At 45.5% G+C, this 20113-nt stretch overlaps 2 protein-coding genes across 6 annotated transcripts in view; one reads left to right on the forward strand and one right to left on the reverse strand.

The window, feature by feature from the left end:
- Positions 1-217: 217 nt before the first annotated feature.
- Positions 218-10012, reverse strand: TRMT5 (tRNA methyltransferase 5). 4 transcript variants are annotated; one of them, XM_064154336.1, is made up of 6 exons: positions 9931-10012; positions 7065-7711; positions 6547-6671; positions 3954-4608; positions 2032-2142; positions 218-555 (listed from the first exon to the last, which is right to left on the reverse strand). In XM_064154336.1, the coding sequence occupies exons 1-5, from the start codon at positions 9933-9935 to the stop codon at positions 2078-2080; spliced, it is 1497 nt and encodes a 498-aa protein (XP_064010406.1). In that variant the 5' UTR covers positions 9936-10012; the 3' UTR covers positions 218-555; positions 2032-2077. The 4 variants fall into 4 exon arrangements, with proteins under 4 accessions (XP_064010406.1, XP_064010325.1, XP_064010482.1 ...); XM_064154255.1 differs by having other exon boundaries at positions 218-1098; XM_064154412.1 differs by lacking the exon at positions 218-555 and adding an exon at positions 1105-1429.
- Positions 10013-10084: 72 nt separating this feature from the next.
- Positions 10085-20113, forward strand: part of SLC38A6 (solute carrier family 38 member 6) — a 53390-nt gene continuing 43361 nt past the window's right edge. Inside the window, exons 1-5 of one of the 2 annotated variants that reach the window (XM_064154633.1) lie at positions 10085-10268; positions 11006-11127; positions 11881-11954; positions 16542-16594; positions 19258-19297. In XM_064154633.1, coding sequence (XP_064010703.1) covers positions 10122-10268; positions 11006-11127; positions 11881-11954; positions 16542-16594; positions 19258-19297 — 436 coding nt within the window. In that variant the 5' untranslated portion in view covers positions 10085-10121. The remainder of the gene's footprint in view (positions 10269-11005; positions 11128-11880; positions 11955-16541; positions 16595-19257; positions 19298-20113) is intronic. The other variant, XM_064154720.1, reaches the window with a different exon arrangement.

The following is a 20113-nucleotide window of genomic DNA, read 5'->3' on the forward strand; positions in this document are numbered from 1 at the left end:
ATGGTCCTAGAACTATGCTGACACAACTCTTATGCAGGATCCTTCCTGATGTCACTTGGTTCTTACCTTTGGAAAAGAGATTTTTAGCCAAGAGTCTTTCGGATGAGTTCCTCTAGGAGCAATCTTAAGAAGCTTTGATACAAGGCTGGGTCATTAAAGCATTTAGGTTTTCTTTCTGGTTAGCTCCATTTGCAATTTTTCCATCACGTGTCCAGAAGTTTCTCTTGGCAGGAACATCTCTTTGCCTGGCTTCTGGGATGACTCCTGCCTCTTCGAGCCTCCAGAACTGAGCTGTCTCTGCAGCAGCTCGACAGAGATAGGCACATGGGGCCTTTTTTCTCCAAAACATGTGGTGAGAGGAGCAACCCCCATCACCAAGCCAGCTGCTCTCCAGAGAGGAGGGTGAGGTATGGGCAGAGCCACAGCCTCTGTCAGCTCTTCAGATGCCTCAGGAGCACAGGGATCGTGGCAGGGTGAGTCACCTGGGCATGATGCAATGGTTTCTGGGGTCAGGCACATGGGCAGGAACAGCAATGGCTGCGACCCAGACAAAAGCTGTAAGCAAAAGTGATGTGGTGAACCAAACAGCAGGCTCATGTAAACAGGTAGGTGCCTGGGCCCTTGGCTGCAGGAAGTGCCAGAGCCTTTCATTTGCAATGGTGGACTGCAGGTACACCACTCATGCTCACTGTGAGCAGGGAAATGATCTGCTCAGCCTGGTGGCTCAGTTGAAAGAGGAGGTCGAAAGGCTGAGGACTATAAGGGAGTGTGAGATAGATTGGTGGAGGCAGGCTCTGCCCTCCCTGCACCAGAAATGGGAACACCTGCCAGACAGCATCCAGGATCAAGGGGTCCCTGTATCCTGCCCCAGTCAGGTGGGAGGGAGAAGCAGTAACCAAGCTGCAAAGATTTGCTCAGAAGCACTGGCTGTGTTGCCAAGGGAGAGGCTGTAACAGAGCAAGGAGCAAACCAAATCTTCTTAGTTGTTTGGGTGAGAACCAAGACTCAAGGCTGCAGGCCCCGGGGATGGAGCCAGCGCAGCAGAGCCAGAGAGGGTGACACATCTGGTGACTGAGTTGCTAGGCGTGATCTCTGGGCCTAGAGAGAAGGAAAACAGCTGAAACTGAGAGGGTGATCTAAGTTCTCTGTCCAGATGAACTATTTGTGGCTGACATTGCCCAACAATAGTTTGGATGGGTAAGAAAAGGAAATCAAAGGGAGAGGGTTTTTGAATCCCTGCAGAGTACAGGCAGCCACTCAGAGATCATCCAGGGACTGCAGAGAGGAGCAGTCGGGAGGTGGTGGGCAGCTAGGGTGCAGCAGAGGCACAAAGGCCACAGGAGGCCACAGTTTCAGGACAAGAAGACCATTCAGCCAGGTACTGGGTTTCAGTCCAGCGCTTCAACCCAAGCATGCACTTCATCTGCAACTGTGGAAAAGCCAGTAGAGTATTTCTGGCTTTAATGGGGGGCTACAAGAAGTTAGAGTCAAGTGATCCCTAACTAAATCTGAGTTTTAAAAAGCATTCATTACTCAAAAGCCTAGGAACAAGTATAAATGGCTGTTTGGGCTTTTTTGTATCCTGTGCTGGTTTTGAAAGGTTATCTTGGTTACACAAGAGCTGTTTGTGCAGCTGCAAACAAGTAATCCAGTATTCTGGAACACCAGAACCATGTCTCAGAGAGAATCCACTGCAAGGGTTATACAAGTCATCTTGCTAGACCAAACAGAACACAAAAGCCTGGTTTCACCAAAGACACAGCAGAAAACTGTGTCACTCTCCCTGAAACAGTAGAGCCCAGAAAAGTACCTAAGCACATTTATTACATAGAACAGGTGTTGTTTGGTTGGGGTTTTTGTGTGTGTGTGATAACAACAATTTCAGTCTTATTGATCCCACAAGTTAAGGTAAAGGCAGGAAGTATGGCTTAGGAAGCTGTGCCGTGCATGCTGCATCTCAGCACCTGAGGTGGGTAACACAGGTGTGCTTCAAGTAACTGAAGGGGTAAACTAGAGGTGACCTCAGCATACCTCACACAAACTACTCAGGTAGTTTCTGAAACTCTAGGTCTTCAAGTCAACTCAGTAACTTCTCTTCAGAATAGTCTCTGCTGGTACACAGGCGTTTAGAGGCTGGTTTTGCTGGAAGAAGGTTAGAAAAACAGAAGTTACTTAGTGTACAGTAAATAGACTGAATTAGCCTACAGGCCATGCAACACTTTAGAGATTGCACAGGAAGAGATGAGAGTTAAAATCTGGATTAACAGTCACAAATAAAAGTTGCTACAGCAATAATGGGGGCTTTACTGCCTGCCAGAAAGGACTTTCAAAAACAAACTATGCCAAGAGAGGTGATTCTCCCCCTCTACTCCGCTCTGCTGAGACCTCATCTGGAGTACTGCATCCAGATCTGGAACGCCCATCACAAGAGGGATGTGGAGATGCTGGAGTGTGTCCAGAGAAGGGCCACTGGGATGATCAGAGTACTGGAGGAGCTCTGCTCTGAGGACAGACTGAAAGAGTTGGGGCTGTTGAGTCTGCAGAAGAGGAGGCTCCCATGTGACCTTCTTGTGGCCTTCCAGTGTCTGCAGGGGGCTACAAAACAGCTGGGGAGGGACTTTTTAGGCAATCAGGGAGTGACAGGACTGGGAGGAATGGAGCAAAGCTGGAGGTGAGGAGGTTTAGGCTGGATGTGAGGAGGAAGGTGTTCAGCATGAGAGTGGTGAGAGGCTGGACTGGGTTGCCCAGGGAGGTGGTTGAGGCCCCATGGCTGGAGGTGTTTAAGACCAGGCTGGATGAGGCTGTGGCCAGCCTGATGTAGGGTAGGGTGTCCTGGCCCTTGGTGGGGGGTTGGAATTAGATGATCCTTGTGGTCCCTTCCAGTCCTGACTGATTCTGTAATAGATAAGTTTCTATGATAATATTCTATGATAAGATAATTGCAGCACAGGAGGTTCCACCTCAACACAAGGGGGAACTTCTTTACTGTAAGGGTCCCAGAGCACTGGCACAGGCTCCCCAGGGACGTCGTGGTCTCCTTCTCTGGAGACTCTCAAGGCCTATCTGGATGTGTTCTCTGTGATCTGTATTAGATAGTATTGTCCTGCTCCAGCAGGGGCGGTTGGACTTGATGATCTCTTTGCATCCCTTCCAACCCCTAACATCCTGTGATCTCCATATCATTGCTACCCAGCAAAATATAAAAACAAAACAGCATAAAATAAGTTTCATGACATGAAATCTTTATCAAATCTCCTTCCTTCCAGTTCATGCAACTACAGACTGAAAGCCTCCCCCTCTCCCTATTCTTGTGTAGTGCAAAGCCCAGAATCTCTGAAACCAAGCAGCTTCTACGAGTACTTCAAGAAACAAATGATGCAGTATTAAGAAACAAAAAAAACCCAAACAAACAAAAATCAAATTCAAGACTAAAGATCTCTAAAGATACCTGTTTCTCAGTAAAATTGTACAGAATCTGATTCTGCTATGTAGTGACTCCAGACCTAAGCTGAGCATAATGGAGATGGTCAGAACTGTGGCCTACCACTTGGAGGTAAGCCATTCTACCCTAGGTAAGAACGAAGCTCCAGTTCCTAAGTACTAAACTAGCAGAAACGTGTGCTTGGTGTTTGATAGCCCATCCTCCTCCAGTATGTGACCTAAGGCATAATGGTTTATGGCCTGTGGGATGATGCTATCCAGTCCACCATTTTTCTGCGGAGGCTCATGCTGGGATCAGAGGAGCAGAGCGGTTACTGATTGTGCATGAAGCCCAGCAGCTGCTGCACATGTGCCAGGGCTCAGCCTTGCTGCCACCTCCACATTCACACCACAGTACAGCACTGCTGTCACACAGCTGAAGGGGCCCACAAGGCTGACGAGGTGAGACCAGCCTGGGACAGTAAAAGGCATAGTCTGAAACCCAAGTGCCATGTAGAAACCCTGTTCCTTACCTTCACTGGGGTAGGGCCTCCTGTACAGCACCTCTGCTGGAACCTGGAAACTAATGCACAGCATCTCCTTGTTTGGTGCAACGTTTCTAACCAGGTAAGTAGAACAGCGTCCATCCAAGGAGGTTCCCAGCGAAGCTTCAGCTCGGTCTTGAACATCTTTGGTGGGGTCATCATGTTTGGAGAAACTGTAGCAGTGCACTGTGGGAAGGGCAGCAGTGCTGCACGGCTCCCCATCCAGAAGATGCCTGAAGGCATCTAGAAATTCAATAGCCAAAGCTGGCAAATTCATGATTATATGAAAAGAGGTTTTCTGGTCTTCACTGAGAAGTGGGAGCTGTTTACTTAGTTCTTCTCTTACTGGTCCCAGGAGGAACTCTCTGCCATCCATGTTAAACACTTTTACTCGACTGTCCACTTTGTTTAGTTTACAGTTGTGCAGGAGCCAGCTGTATGATTCAGGATTGAGATCGTTTGCAAACACATGGCACTTTTTCCTTGCTGCTGGAATAGCAAAAGGACCAACCCCAGCAAAGACATCAAAAAGGACATCACCAGGCTTTAACAGCTCGACGATGCGGCCGTGCTCTGTGGAAAGGCGTGGGTTCCAGTAGACTTTGGAGAAGTCCAGTTCATATGCTGTACTGTTTTCTTTGACCTGAAAGTCCAAAACATTTGCTTCAGCAAATTCCAGGCATGTTTAAGCAGTATCAGTAATTAAGACAGCTAAAAATCAAGGTGTTTTATCAAAAAGTAACATGTACATTGACACTTAGAATCATAGAATCGACCAGGTTGGAAGAGACCTCCAAGATCATCCAGGCCAACCTAGCACCCAGCCCTGGCCAATCAACCAGACCATGGCACTAAGTGCCTCAGCCAGGCTTTGCTTCAACACCTCCAGGGACAGAGACTCCACCACCTCCCTGGGCAGCCCATTCCAATGCCAATCACTCTCTCTGACAACAACTTCCTAACAACATCCAGCCTAGACTTCCCCCAGCACAACTTCACACTGTGTCCCTTTCTTCTGTTGCTGGTTGCCTGAGAGAAGAGACCAACCCCACCTGGCTACAGCCTCCCTTCAGGTAGTTGTAGACAGCAGTGAGATCACCCCTGAGCCTCCTCTTCTCACTTGCCCCATTAGAAGTACACATGAACATGAATCTGGTATAAAAACATCTACTCATCGGAAACAGCCCTAAGGAATGTTCCAACTGTCAATCCATATGGCTGGCTTATGCATGTCTCAATCACCAGGTGGAAATAAAGCAGCAACTTAAATTGACCATTAAAAAAAAATCTGAGGCTTTTCAAGAGCTTTGTGGCTGGCTGACAACTCCTTTATTGAAAGCAGACTCCGGGAAGATGCCTCAAGCCTTCCTCAGCAGAGTCCACATAGTATATAAGTGTCTGAGAATGGTACAGCACAAGAATGGCAAGAGTCAGCCAAATTCAAAGCCATTGGGAGCCAATTCTGCACTCTGAAAAAAATACTCTATCTCTCAAGGTGACAGAGTCTGGAAACTGATCCAAACCCAAACCCTGCGTCAACCACTATCTGAAGAACAGACCTACAAAGAAGCACTCTTTATTCAGATGAGGGTGGGGTAGAACAGTGGGTGCAAAAATGTGGACTTTGCACCACTACACTTCACTTGACTCTGAAGTAAAGCCACTTGGGACCCAAATTACTTGCACCACTTGCCCTGACAGCAAGACGCGCACCGACGTGAGTCTGTGCTCAGTGGCACGCAGCTCAGCAGTGACCTAGATGTATGCCTGGTGAGCTAAGGCCATCTGCACAATATTTGATTGTCACTTCTGCCTTGACAAGTCAAATGCCTTCTCTCTTCATGCACAAGATGTTCTACCAAGCTGTCCAACTATTTTATTTGGTAATATAATGAAAGTATAAAAATGCTCTTCTGAAAGTATAAAAATGCTGACAGTTTAGGAAGAATATTTTTTTTGGTTGAACCAGTGGCCAAGTTTCCATCTCAAGACAAAAAAACCCTACTTGAAGAGTATTTGGCAGCTCCATGGTGTTTTACACCTGAAAAACATCAAAACAGGGATGAAATTTGTGTTGTCTGAGTTGCACAGCCAGTGTGATTTAAAACCAGTCTTACAATCTCTGCCAGTCATTATACAAGGCTTGGTGAAATGAAGAATAAACCCCATGTTTTTCATTAGCATCTCTGTAAGAATGATTCACTTCAGCTACTTTTACATGTCATTAAAATTCAGACATGTAGATGGAATGGGTTGCCCAGGGAGGTGGTTGAGGCCCCATCCCTGGAGGTGTTTTAGGCCAGGCTGGATGTGGGTTGGGCCAGCCTGATCTAGGGTAGGGTGTCTTGAAAGGTGAACTTGAAAGAATACCTGTCTTCATGACTGCTGTGGCTGTCTGCTCTTGGCAGACCAGGACAAATGAATCTAGAGGTAACTGCCAATTCTTACACTCCAAAACAGGTGTCAGAAAGGGCACTGTGCAAAGGGATGGTCTTAGCAGCCTCTCTTCATCACAACTTCCTGGTAGATACTTTGGGATTTAGCATAGCATGATTAAAATAAGAGGGGGAAACCTCTGTACCTTGGTTACGAGGTTGCTCTCCCCAGCAAGCACTTCCATTTGGAAGTTTCTGTAGGTGCTGTCAATGATACTGGTTTTATTCACTGCACAGGTGAGTCCTGGATTCTTGTCAATGATAACCTGGCCTGAAAGGGGGCAAAGGACATTTCAGTTAGGAGACTGTAAGCTCTTAATGTTCTATTAGAGGCAAACACTGCTGTTCACAGTTACATTCACAGAACTAAGCATGTGTTAGAACAACCCTCATGATTCAAGGTTGCAGATGTGACATCTTTCTGAGACATGTTTTACCCTGACCCAGTGCTCACTGAAGTGAGACCACAATTACTGCAGAAGGAGAGAACTGTGCCTTCTGTGCACAGCTACGGCATCAGCACAAGATTGTTCAAAGTCAAAAGCAGTAAAAAGCTCTCAGAAGTTTTCTTTGTGCAAGTAACAGCAGAATAATTGTTACAAAATCTTTTACACCATACACAAAATACACTAATTACTGTTTTGAAAAGAGTTGTTTAACCTACCTATCAAATACCTGTAGGGAAGCTGATGATCTCTAAGATTCAAATGAGCTATGTGACCCACACGGCTAAATCCAGAAGTGACTTCTTGACCTTCAGGAAGGACTGCTCTTAGGATCTCCTCCGACTTGAAATTCTCATAAGTCAGCTCCAAGTTATACTTGGACACCTCAGGACAAACACTGAGCTGGTTTAATACCTCTTGCTCTGGTTCTCCCAGTGAGAATTCTGGTATTTTATGAGGATCCAAAATAAGAAGTCTGCTGTCCTCATCTTCTGGATCCTCAACCACTCGCTTCAGACCAGGACGCTGTAGGACCACGTGTTTCAGTGACCTCAGCAAAACACTTATCATTTCTTTCTTGACTTTAAGAACTGGAACAACAACTGTCCTTTTAAAAGCTTCTCTGTTGAGAAGTGTCATCCCTCGCACTTCAGGAGGTGGTGAATACAGTTCTAGGTTAGCTTTATCTTCTGTTACAGGCATTGTGAAAAACCTGGTTTTTTTAACTACTACAAACAGCCCAGGTATTCTGCCAGAATATTGTGCCAACAGCATCCAAACTGCTGGAAATGATGTATTTGATGCAGCTGTCCTAAAATGATTAGTTTTCAGTAGTCTGGCAGTGTATCCAAATCTCCATAAAGTCCTAGAAGAGAAATTATTCATTTTATAGACATTAGGTAATCATTCCATTAAAAAGGCTGCAAATCACATGGATTTGCTGTTCTCTTAAACTCAAATTTCCATCTGTACCAAACAATCCACAATAGTTTTGTAAATCTCTTTATTATGAATTATATACTTCAACTTTCTGCCCTTTTGCTAATGTATTTTTAGACTTCAATATTAACTAACTTTAGGCTGTCAGATAATCCCCTCCTGCCAAAACCCAGTGATTTCCTTTTGTTCTAATAAATGTAATATTGATTCCAGTAAGCCAAATGGAAAAATTTCTACTGTCTGTATCCTACTGCTGGATCCCTTCTGTTGCTGCTAAAATTCATTACCAAGCAGTGGTTGCTAGAAAATAGTTATTAGCAACCAGGTTGGAAGAGACCTCCAAGATCATCCAGTCCAACCTAGCACCCAGCCCTAGCCAGTCAACCAGACCATGGCACTAAGTGCCTCAGCCAGGCTTTGCTTCAACACCTCCAGGGATGGTGACTCCACCACCTCCCTGGGCAGCCCATTCCAATGCCAATCACTCTCTCTGACAACAACTTCCTCCTAACATCCAGCCTAGACCTCCCCCACCACAACTTGAGACTGTGTCCCCTTCTTCTGTTGCTGCTTGCCTGGGAGAAGAGACCAACCCCAACTGGCTACAGCCTCCCTTCAGGTACTTGTAGACAGCAATGAGGTCACCCCTGAGCCTCCTCTTCTGCAGGCTGCACACCCCCAGCTCCCTCCAGCCTCTCCTCATAGGGTTTGTGTTCCAGGCCTTTCACCAGCTTTGTCACCCTTCTGAGTCTCACCATGAGAGTGGTGAGAGCCTGGAATGGGTTGCCCAGGGAGGTGGTTGAGGCCCCATTGCTGGAGGTGTTTAAGGCCAGGCTGGATGGGGCTGTGGCCAACCTGATCTAGGGTAGGGTGTCTGTGCCCACAGCAGGGGGGTTGGAACTAGATCATCCTTGTGGTCCCTTCCAACCCTGACTGATTCTGTGGTTCTATAATCACTCTTCAGTGATTTCTGCCTGCTACACCCCAGTGTTAAGGGGTTACACACTCCATGGTGTCTACACTGCACACCAGAAAGACTGTGAACTGAATTAATAATTGCCTTAAAGGTACAGGGAAGCATTAGTAATATCTGTCCAAGCAACTGAACCCCTTCTCCTCATATTTCACTTGAAAAGTAGCTTTATCATTCTTTAAATTGTTTCCTCCACTCAAGCCAGTCCAAAGGCAGGAAACAAAAATTTAGGTAGCGAGGCTGACACTTCTCCTGACTTCTAGGGAAGTTTATGATTGGAGGTTGCGGGAGAGATGCAAACTAGGTGTGAAAGGAAAGCGGTTCTCCTGCCTGCCTCAGCCATCCACACCCCGACACACAGGGCTGTTCTCCTGCTGGGTAAGAAGCCATGCGGTCTTTTCTTCAGGAGCCTCAGCAAAGCTGGCTCTGCTCCCACACTCCCTCCCTCAGAAATCCTAGCTCCTTGATGTGATCCCCTGCGTCTCCCATCCAGCTCAAAATCAAGTTTTTGGCACAGCACACCGCCTTTTCCTGTTGGTTTAAAACCAAACACATTCTTCATGTCTCCCACAGCGGAGAAATCCTTCATCCTTCATCCAGAGCATGGCGGTGTTTTTCTCAGGCGTTCCCCTTCTCTCTAGCTGGAAGGAAACCGTTTCTCACAGAGTACTCGGCATTAGACATGCCCGCAACATAAGAGCCCCCACGCCGGGTCTGTTTGGAGGATGCTGGAGAGAGGTCCCTGCAGCCTCGCTGTCTAGGGAAGAACTTGCTCTCCGCCACAGCCAAGCTCCCCGTTCGGCTCATTCGTCCCTCAGAGTAAGATGAGCTAACTCGGGGCTGAGGGGACGGCCGCTACCCGCTCCACTTGGCCCGGGCTCCTTCAACAGTGCCGGGCACCAAGCACGGAGAAGGCCCGGCGGGTCGGAGAAGCAGCGGCCAGGTTTCCCCGGGGAAGGGCCCCCGCTGGAGTCCCTCCCTCGTGGGCAGCCGCGCCGGCAGCCACTGCCTCAGGCCCACCACGGCCCGGGCCACCCGCCATTGGCCGGGAAGGAGAAGAGGAGCAGGCCCGGCCGAGCCGAGGCAGGAGTCGCCATGGGGACCCCCCAGCAAGAGGCCGCAGCCGGGGGCCGCCTCGTTGCTACGGCAACCGTTCTCCCAGCCCCCCTCACCTCATGCCGGGCCCCGCCGCTCGCCGCCGCGCTTGGACGTCATGACCGCCGCCTTGACGTCACGCCGCCGCGCCGCTCCCCGCGGCCACACCGGTGGGTGGGAGTGGCCAGGAGCCCAGACCCCGCCCCCTGAGGCGGCCCCGCCGCGCCCGCCCCGCCCCCGCCCCGCCGAGGCGAGGCCGTGGGGCGCTATGGATGGGCTGCCGCCGCGGGGGGCCGAGCGGCTTGTGACCGAGCGCGGCTGGTACCTGTCCGCCCGCCAGCAGCCGCAGGAGGAAGACTGTGAGGAAGAGGACGGAGAGTCCGCCCCGCTGCTGCTGCCTTCGGACAGTGTGCGTGTGAGTGGGCGGCTCGGTGGCGGGGAGGGGAGCGGAGCGGAGAGCCCTGAGGGGGCTGCGGCCGTGGGGCTGCCCAGGCCCGCTCCGTTGTGGAGCGGCGGGCACGAGTGCGGCTTTACTTTGTTCTTGCCCAGTGCTGTGTCTGTCGGCGCTGTCCCCGCGGCTTGGCCGGGAAGGTGGGCGGCGTTCAGCATTGCGGGGGTTGTGGCCCGGACGGGCGGAGAGAGGGGGAGAAGGGAGCCTTGGGCTCAAAGGTCGGGCCGATCGGTGCAGCTTGGCCGAGCGAGGAGGCAGAGGATGGTCGAGGCTGCGCGGGTGGCTCTCGGGGGATGACAGCGAGGCTGGCGGGAAGGGCCACCCCGGACAGTACCGGGCTCGTGTAGCGAGCACCTGGACTTGACGCTTCTGCTCCGTTTGACGCTTTGGTGGCTCAGCGCATGGGAGTGCTGCAGCTTGCTCTGCCCTCGCTTCTGTGGCGAGCCCGCAGGGGTAGAGCCTGCTGGTGAGCATAAATCTTGCTCCTCCGGTATCTCCGTGCTCAAAGGCTGTGAATGCCTCGAGGTCCTTACGGGACAGCTTCGTGTCTGTGTACATGAGAGTCTGCGTAGCCTTGGAACGAGAAAATGGGTTTTCTGAGGTGGAGCCGAGGAGAAAAAGCTGTCTTACCCTCTCCCTTAAGCTTCCTCCTTTGAAAGCATGTCTTACACTAACGGCACTTCGGTTTGCCTTTTTCACAGAGTCCTCCAAATCGAGGCACTTCCTTCGGTTTGTCAGTGTTTAACTTAATGAATGCCATCATGGGAAGTGGGATACTTGGCTTGTCCTATGCTATGGCCAACACAGGGATCCTGGGGTTTAGGTAAGTTTTTCGTTTTTACATCTACTTAATTTCTAAAAGTAGCTTCTAGCTGTAAATGATAATAAAAAAGACACTGAAGACTCCTGTGCAAAAGCTGAGGAAGCAGTCAGTAGTTTGTGCTTTTCAGCACTGCTGCATAAGATCTTGCCTCTGCTTTAGTCACTCAAATCTGGCCTAATTCAAGTACTGCCCAGGCGTTGCATTAAATTGCCACGTGGTGGCAATTTCTTGGCCATTCCTCTTAATAGATTGATACTTTCATTTCAAAGCTGCTATCTCCTTTGGTTAGAGCAATGGCCTCTCTGGAGAAGGGCAGCCACATTTCTGCAAGAACACAACCAGCTTGTGCTCTGGTTTGCACTTCTGCTTTTTGTCCATACTAACCCATGGATGCCAGGGCCAGGGCCAGGGCCACCAGAATTGTCACTTTGTCCATTTTTAGGCATTAGATTAATTTCATTAAAAGACACCTATTTGTCTGTATATGTACACACACAGAGGCCTCTATTTATGTCCTCTTTGTAATTCCTCTATCAGGCCTTTACCCTCTGTAGTATGTGATATGCTTTGGTCATCAGTGTAACAAAGAGTGGAACTTTGAAGTGTTGGGGAGGTCAGAGGCCATGTGAACCCGAGTCAGCAGATAAACGCCATAAAATGGGGAAGTCTGGTCTTGTGGTAGCTTACTTCTTGCAAAAGTAGCATTCTTAAAGATAGAAAGTGCTGTAATTGTGCAAGTTTTGTGTTTTTTAGTATCTTGCTGCTGATTGTTGCCAGCCTTGCTTCTTACTCTGTGTTTCTGCTGCTCAGTATGTGCACTCAGACTGGTAAGTAAAAATGTGTTGCCTAGCAGTGCTCACCTATATCACAAAGACATGATCCAGTATAATAATTGTAATTAACAGCACATTAGCAGACAGTGATGTTGAAATAGTTAATGTTTCTAACAATTTTTGTCATTTACAAATGTGAAAGTTACTTTTGTTCCTCTACTTTATATGTTTTGTTTATGGCTGTTCTCATGGCACTTTAAATGCTGAAGAAACCTGCATGGGAAGCACATTCCAGTCCTTAGAAACTGTTCTGCTTTGAGAATTTTCAAGCAGGTTCTAATACCTGCAATTTAATGTGCTAATTCTTGCTTCTTTTAGTTGTTACTGAAACAATTGACTAGTTCCTTGACTCCTCACCCACACAAATCATGTTGCAGTAGGAAGTCTCCATCTCTTTCAGTCATTTGGTTATTGTTTTGCTCTTACCTGTTCTCTCTTTTCAAAGGGGTGGGAGAAAGCTTCTATTTCTTTCCTTATTTGCTTTGGTTTCTATCACTAGCTTTGGTCCTTCAGATGATTGCTTCCTGATCCTTCTTAGATCTGCTGCTCCTCTCTTCACCTGTTGAATGATCTTCTTCATACAGTCTTAAAAAAAACTCTACAGAGGTAGGGTTACTTTTGCCATTGATATTGTTTGCTGCTTGATGATTTGGGAGCATGTCTTTCAACATCTTTTTTTCTCTTCTTGGAGCTCTGCTTATTAAAAAGAAACTGGAATCTGAAATAAATAGCTAGAAAGATACATAAGAACTTGAGGTATTTTTTAAATGATCTTTGTTTACCTCTTATTTGAGTCTGAAAAGTTCTGTATTACACAGGCACTAGGTGGTATTACGTTGTTGTCTGGTGACATAATTAAAGAGATGCTTGCAAAAGAACTACTGGTGAGAGGGGGAAACAAAGGATTTAAACTTCTTGAAGTAAAGGAAGTTTCAAATTTTGGGGACAGCTTAACTCTTCAGTTAATATCCAAAGGCAAATTCCACATCAGGAAGGAATTTTTTAAATGCACACAACTGAAAGCAAGGAACACCACTGAAATGAAAGGATGAAGTGTTCATTTTGTCTACAACAAGCAGCTCACAGTACCTAATTAGTTACCACTTAATGCTGACAGGTAAAGACTAGCACCAGGACTATATCTAGTTTCCTGGATTTACAGCCTTATGGCTTTCATTTTTTCCTTTGGTATAATCTGAGAGCATTCTTCTTATGTATACATTTAGTGGAATTCCTGTAAACTATTGAAGAATTTCAATGTTAGATAATAATTTTGTATTAAATGGAAATCTCTGAACATGTCTCTGATGAGTTGATGCAGTCAGAAGGCTATAGTCTGCCTCTGTCATTGGAATGGGCTGCCCAGGGAGGTGGTGGAGTCACTGTCCCTGGAGGTGTTGAAGCAAAGCCTGGATGAGGCACTTAGTGCCATGGTCTGGTTGACTGGCCAGGGCTGGGTGCTAGGTTGGACTGGATGATCTTGGAGGTCTCTTCCAACCTGGTTGACTCTATGATTCCCAGTTTTTCCTTGGAACACTGTCTTTTAAAGTAGCAAATAGAACCTGTTGTGCTTTGACTGAGTAAAATCTGTGTATGTTTGCTTCCAAAGCAGATAATTGAACATCTTTCTTTATAAAACCCATTTGCATTTGTGAACAATGTAATAGTATTAAGCTTAATCCATATCAAGTAATAGGAAATAAATTTTGTGTTTAAAAAAAATGAACTAGAAAAATTCAAAGGGTGAAGGAAAACCTGTGTTTGTAAACTATTCATTCAGGTATTCAAATCATAAAAGTAATCCTAGGAAAGAGATGATTTGATGAAATACTTTATGAAAAGGGATCTCTGGTTTTAATTCCATTTAAATCAGAGAGCAGAAATTATTAAGCACAGGCATTTTAGTTGTAGTTTAAAAATAAAGAGGTGCCTTCAGTTTTTAAATTATGTTGGTCTGGACTTTTACAAAACCAAATAATCTGTGTATACCAAAAGGCTTTGCAAAAAAAAATACTCTCAAGTGTTAAGTGTTAGATCTGGATTAGCTTAGTTGACATATTCTCCTGATGTTAATTCAGTATGACCTTCATTGTTTTGGGGCTTGGGCTGGTAAAGGCTAAGCTTACTCTCTAAAGCAGAGGAATTGCAAGTTGAAGTGAGATGTCCTTTGAAGTTTTGTGGTGCTTTTTTTTACTACTTTTATGAGTTTTGCCCTTTCTAGCCAATTGCAGTTTCCATTTAAATGGATAATTTCTATTTAGTGTTTATAACATCACAGAAAACAATCAGGCAGAACTTCTTTTTATCTATTATTTGTGCTTAATATTTTGTTCTTTACATTCCTGAAATGACAAGAGTAATTTGATTAAGCACTAGGGCTTCCCAGTGTCACAGGACTAAATTGATTGTAAAAACAAAGTTACTCTAGAAGACACTCTAAGGCTTCCTATTGCTGTTTGGGAACTGTGTGGAGAATTTTGTTTGTCTTTCTTTGTAACTCCTTATGCTTGTGTGCTCTGTGTTTGTTCCCATGTGGTAAAACCAAATATAACTATATTTAACATTTTACTGATTTATTTCATGCCACTGGGAATGGCCTTTTAAATTCTTTTTTACTTTGTGGATCAACAGTTTTATAAATAGAAAAATACAGAAGGAAAAGCTGGTAGGACATATTTAACACTTAGCTATATCAGTGTATAACTGGATAACAGCTGATATAAGAGATCAGTCCAGGTTTACACTGAGAGTGACTCTGGCACATTTAATTTTGTCATTTCATTTATTTTGCCTTAACATATTAGCTGTCAGAATGTAAAACATCACCCTGAGGAAAATCATCAAAGAAAATACATCAACATTTTGAGGCTTTTTGCATTTGTTTTTCCTTCTTCTGGAGCCTTGATGTGATTTGTGTGCAGAACTTCAGTGTCATAAAACCACCTAATCTTGGGCAATTGTCCGTCTGGGGCTGCACTCCTGTCACCTGATCCTTGTGAACTGCTTATGTCTCTCATGTTTTGTTTCATTTACTTCAGTGAGACTTCCCTCAGGTGTGAAGGTCCCTTCCCAGAAGCTCAAATTGCAGGGCTGTGCCCTAAATTAAGATGTGAGGGGAGTAGAAGCAGCTGTATATCAAGCAGAAGGAACTAAGGAAGAAAAAGAAGTGTTGTGACAAGAAGACTATGTGGGTTTGAGATTCAGCTTACCCTTTGAGGCATTTACAGCTGCAAACTGTTTTATTAGATACTGAGGATGTGAATGGTATTTCTCAGGAAACTTTCATCTTTTGGATATTGCTTGAGTTTCTAATAACAAAATACAGAGCAACCATGAAAGACTTTAATAGGACTTTGCCCTTTCTGAAAAGGGATTGGTTTGAGTTACCAGCAATATTAGAAGTGAACTTCAGCTAAAACTCAACAAAAGCATGCAGGAAATCATGGGCTATTTTCATGTGATTATGTAAGTCAGGTGCAGGTAAGGGCAGGAGTTTTGTTTTGTCTTTGGTTTTATTTTGGTGTGTACTGTTTGGGGTTTTCAATTACAGATTTCAACCAAGAAAGATGTTTACATTAATCTCTCTTGAAAACAAATGGTGCTGAGTTTTTAAAAGCTGACAAGAGGGTTACTGATGTTTATAGTCATAGAAAGATGAAAATGGTTCCTCTGTTGTTGTCTTAATTAACAAAACAGCAAAAAAAAGGGAACATCTTACTTAGTTGTTGAGGCTAATTTCAGAATCCTTCACCCCTAGCATTACTTGCAACAATCCTTGGGAGAAGGTAGAATCATAGAATCAATCAGGTTGGAAGAGACTGCCAAGATCATCCAGTCCATCCTAGCACCCAGCCCTATCCAGTCAACTAGACCATGGCACCAAGTACCTCAGCCAGGCTTTTCTTGAAGGCCTCAAGTGACGTTGCCTCCACCACCTCCCTGGGCAGCCCATTCCAATGCCAATCACTCTCTCTGCCAACAACTTCCTCCTAGCATCCAGCCTAGACCTCCCCCAGCACAATTTGAGACTGTGTCCCCTTGTTCTGTTGCTGCTTGCCTGGCAGAAGAGACCAACCCTCACCTGGCTACAGCCTCCCTTTAGGTAGTTGTAGACAGCAATGAGGTCTGCCCTGAGCCTCCTCTTCTCCAGGCTATAACACCCCCAGCTCCCTCAGCCTCTCCTAATGGGGTTTGTGTTCCAGGCCCCTCACCAGCTTTGTTGCCCTTCTCTGGACACGCTCCAGCACCTCAGTGTCTCTCTTGAATTGAGGGGCCCAGAACTTGACACAGTGTGGCCTGACCAAGGTGTGGCCTGACCAGTGCCGAGTACAGGGGCAGAATAACCTCCCTTGTCCTGCTGGCCACACTGTTCCTGATCCAGGCCAGGATGCCATTGGCTCTCTTGGCCACCTGGGCACACTGCTGCCTCATCTTCAGCCTACTATCTATCAGTACCCCAGGTAATTGTAAAGAACATCATAAAATACTCTTTTAATTCTGTCCTGAATTATGTTCATTCCAAATGAAGACAAAAAGGCAAAGCTAGAGCTTCCAGGTAATTTTTCCCCCCCTTCTTCACAGCTGTTACATCTTATGAAGACATTGGCTTGTTTGCATTTGGATCAACTGGGAAGGTAAGTGTTTATTTTTACTTATGTAGTTTTCTTCCTGGTCTCAACTGCTCTTTGCAGAGTAAAAAGATGTCAGTAATTATACTATGTATTGTGTTTATATCCTGAGTATACTGAAAAATTTCTTATGTCCTGAAGTTTCTAGCTACATTTTAGTCTGTCTGATCCATGGGAGCCCAAACTTCAGATTTTTGTGCTACTTTCCTGTCACTGTGTTCATTCATGAGTTTTGTACAAATATAAGCTCACTGGCATTGTCAAGTTGGCTTAGCAATCCCTTCAGGTTTGGTACAGACACATTGTGCCTGTGCTGTAAATGGTTATGAGACAGGAAAATGATTTACTGTTGGTGTTCCAGCATTTGAGCCTTAGGGGTGACCTCATTGTTGTCTACAACTGCCTGAAGGGAGATTGTAGCCATGTAGGGGTTGGTCTCTTCTGCCAGGCAAGAAGCAAGAGAACAAGGGGACACAGTCTCAAGTTGTGGCAGGGGAGGTCTAGGCTGCATGTTAGGAGGAAGCTGTTGGCAGAGAGTGATTGGCATTGGAATGGGCTGCCCAGGGAGGTGGTGAAGTCGCTATCTGGGGAGGTGTTGAAGCCAAGCCTGGCTGAGGCACTTAGTGCCATGGTCTAGTTGACTGACTAGGGCTGGGTGCTAGGTTGGACTGGATGATGTTGGAGGTCTCTTCCTACCTGGTTGATTCTATGATTCCAAGTACTTGCCTTTCATGCAGTTTTCACAGTAGAAACAAATAAGAGTATCTTTAATACGTGCTCATTTTTTTTCTTTTGTTTAATAAACTTTTTGAATGAATGCATCTTTCTTGTCATTTTATCTCATGATTATAGCAAACAAACAAAAAACCCACAAACAAACACAACAAAAAAACCCACAAACCAGCAAACTAAGCATTTTTGGTATAAGACTAACCAATGTGTAAGCCAGGCCTTTTTAACAGTGTTAGTGTGTAGTGAATGTGTGTTTTTTTTCCTCATGAGCAATGTTACCCAGTAATACTGGGCACACAGGAATCATAGAATCAAGCAGGTTGGAAGAGACCTCCAAGATCATCCAGTCTAACCTAGCACCCAGCCCTAGCCAGTCAACCAGACCATGGCACTAAGTGCCTCAGACAGGCTTTGCTTCAACACCTCCAGGCACAGCTACTCCACCACCTCCCTGGGCAGCCCATTCCAATGGGAAATCACTCTCTCTGGGAAGAACTTCCTCCTAACATCCAACCTATACTTCCCCTGGACATACTACTTGTGAATAATGCACATTTAATGCTACAGCTTCAGTGCTGTCTTTCAGTTGCATGGTATTGAAATTGGATTTTACCATACAGAAGTGTGATTTTAATGTTTACTGAAACAATGTTAATTTTTTTACACCAGTTCTGTTTAACAAACTAGAATATCATTTTTTTCTGTTTTAGTTCAGCTGAGAATTAAATCTGAGTTATTAGGTGTTTGTAAGACTTTCATTAGCATTAATAAGCAGCTATGGGTGTAGTCTGTGAGGATCAATATTTATTGATCAAAGTCAAGATGTGATCAACTTAGATAATTTTATTCTATACCTTGCTAATATGTTCTACAGAAGCTGCTCTGTGACTACAAGCCATTAGATGCAAAGGCATGGAAATGTAAAGCTTAAAGAGATGTTAAAATGTGACTTAGTCTGCCTTTGCTCTGAAGCTGGGCTGAACATGGCAAACATCTGCATAAACACTTTATATAAGTTGTCATTTAAATGCTTAAATCATAGAATCAGTCAGGGTTGGAGGGGACCACAAGGATCATCTAGTTCCAACCCCCCTGCCATGCCCAGGGACACTCTACCCTAGATCAGACTGGCCACAACCTCATCCAGCCTGGCCTTAAACACCTCCAGCCATTGGGACTCAACCACCTCCCTGGGCAACCCATTCCAGCCTCTCACCACTCTCATGCTCAACAACTTCTTCCTTATGTTCACCCTGAACCTACCCACCTCCAGCTTTGTTCCATTCCCCCCAGTCCTGTCACTCCCTGATAGCCTAAAAAGTCCCTCCCCAGCTTTTTTGGAGGCCCCTTCAGATACTGGAAGGCCACAAGAAGGTCACCTGGGAGCCTCCTCTTCTCCAGAGTCAACAGCCCCAACTCTTTCAGTCTGTCCTCATAGCAGAGGTGCTTCATCCCTCTGATCATCCCAGTGGCCCTTCTCTCCATACAGAACTGAAGGACATTTCACAGCTTTGTTATGTAGTCAACATCAGTGTTGGTTTTTTAAAATATTTATTTTTTAATTCTCCCTAATAGTTTTTTTTTTCATAATTTTCAGTTTAAATCATTTGTGCTAAAAATCATCTGGTCTTTTATTTCAAGTGTGCATGGAGAGCACTGGAATATGCCCAGTTTGGGAAGCTGTTATTTTTGCAGAACAGTTTCACTCTTGGAATGAAAGTGTCACAATTTCAGGGAGATACTTGCTTTTATATCCATCTTTGATCATGTTGGTTTCTATGTGTTAAAATCATCAGAGAAGTTGCCTTTCCTTTCTGTGCTAGATACTCCAGATGTAGAAGTTGAATGATATACATGTGTCTGTTATGACTGCTATAGACACAGGATTTTAGTTACCCTTATCCTTTTTAAAGATTGATTGTTTTATTTTTTAACAGGTCCTTGTTGCAGCTACAATAATTATCCAGAATATTGGAGGTAAGAAACTTAATATTCTCATTAACTGAGTGGAGTATAAACCTCTACTGTCTACAAAGCCCCACAGACACCAAAGGCAGTAACTAAACAAAAGTACTCTTAAGTGACTGATGATATTGATGGGAAACTTAAAGAAAAAGCTGATGTGATCATGCTAAGCAGAAGTGCTGGCATCATGAGGTAGATGGAGGGTATGATAGGGGTTGGATTGTTTGCTTGGTACTGCATCATAGGGTGTGGCCTTCTGGTATCTAAAGGAGGCCTACAAGAAAGCTAAGGAGAGACTTTTTAGTCTATCAGAGAGTGACAGGACTAGGAGGAATGGAGCAAAGCTCGAGGTGGGGAGATTCAGATTGGACATGAGGAGAAAGTTGTTCACCATGAAAGTGGTGAGAGCCTGGATTGGGTTGCCCAGGGAGGTGGTTGAGGCCTCATGCCTGGAAGTGTTTAAGGCCAGGCTGGATGAGGCTGTGGGCAGCCTGATCTAGGGTAGGGTGTCCTTGCCCGTGGCAGGAGGGTTGGAACTGGCTGCTCCTTGTGGTCCCTTCCAACCCTGACTGATTCTATGATTCTATGTGGAGCATGTCCATTACAGCTGTCATTGCTAATTAGAAGGGACTAGGGAAGTGCAGTCTCCTCTCACTGTTCTGTATATTTTCATCTGGTAACTGGATTTTATCATGTTTTTTGGGGTTTGGTTTTAGAACTTGATTACAAGATATGGGTAACAACTGAACACTTCCTTAGCCATGAGATTTCAGATAGTCTTTATTAGTGGTAGCTTGGTTTGTTTTGCTAATTTTATACCTTGTCTTT

The sequence above is a fragment of the Pogoniulus pusillus genome, chromosome 1 (genome assembly GCF_015220805.1).
Source record: "Pogoniulus pusillus isolate bPogPus1 chromosome 1, bPogPus1.pri, whole genome shotgun sequence".
NCBI classification, from domain to species: domain Eukaryota; kingdom Metazoa; phylum Chordata; class Aves; order Piciformes; family Lybiidae; genus Pogoniulus; species Pogoniulus pusillus.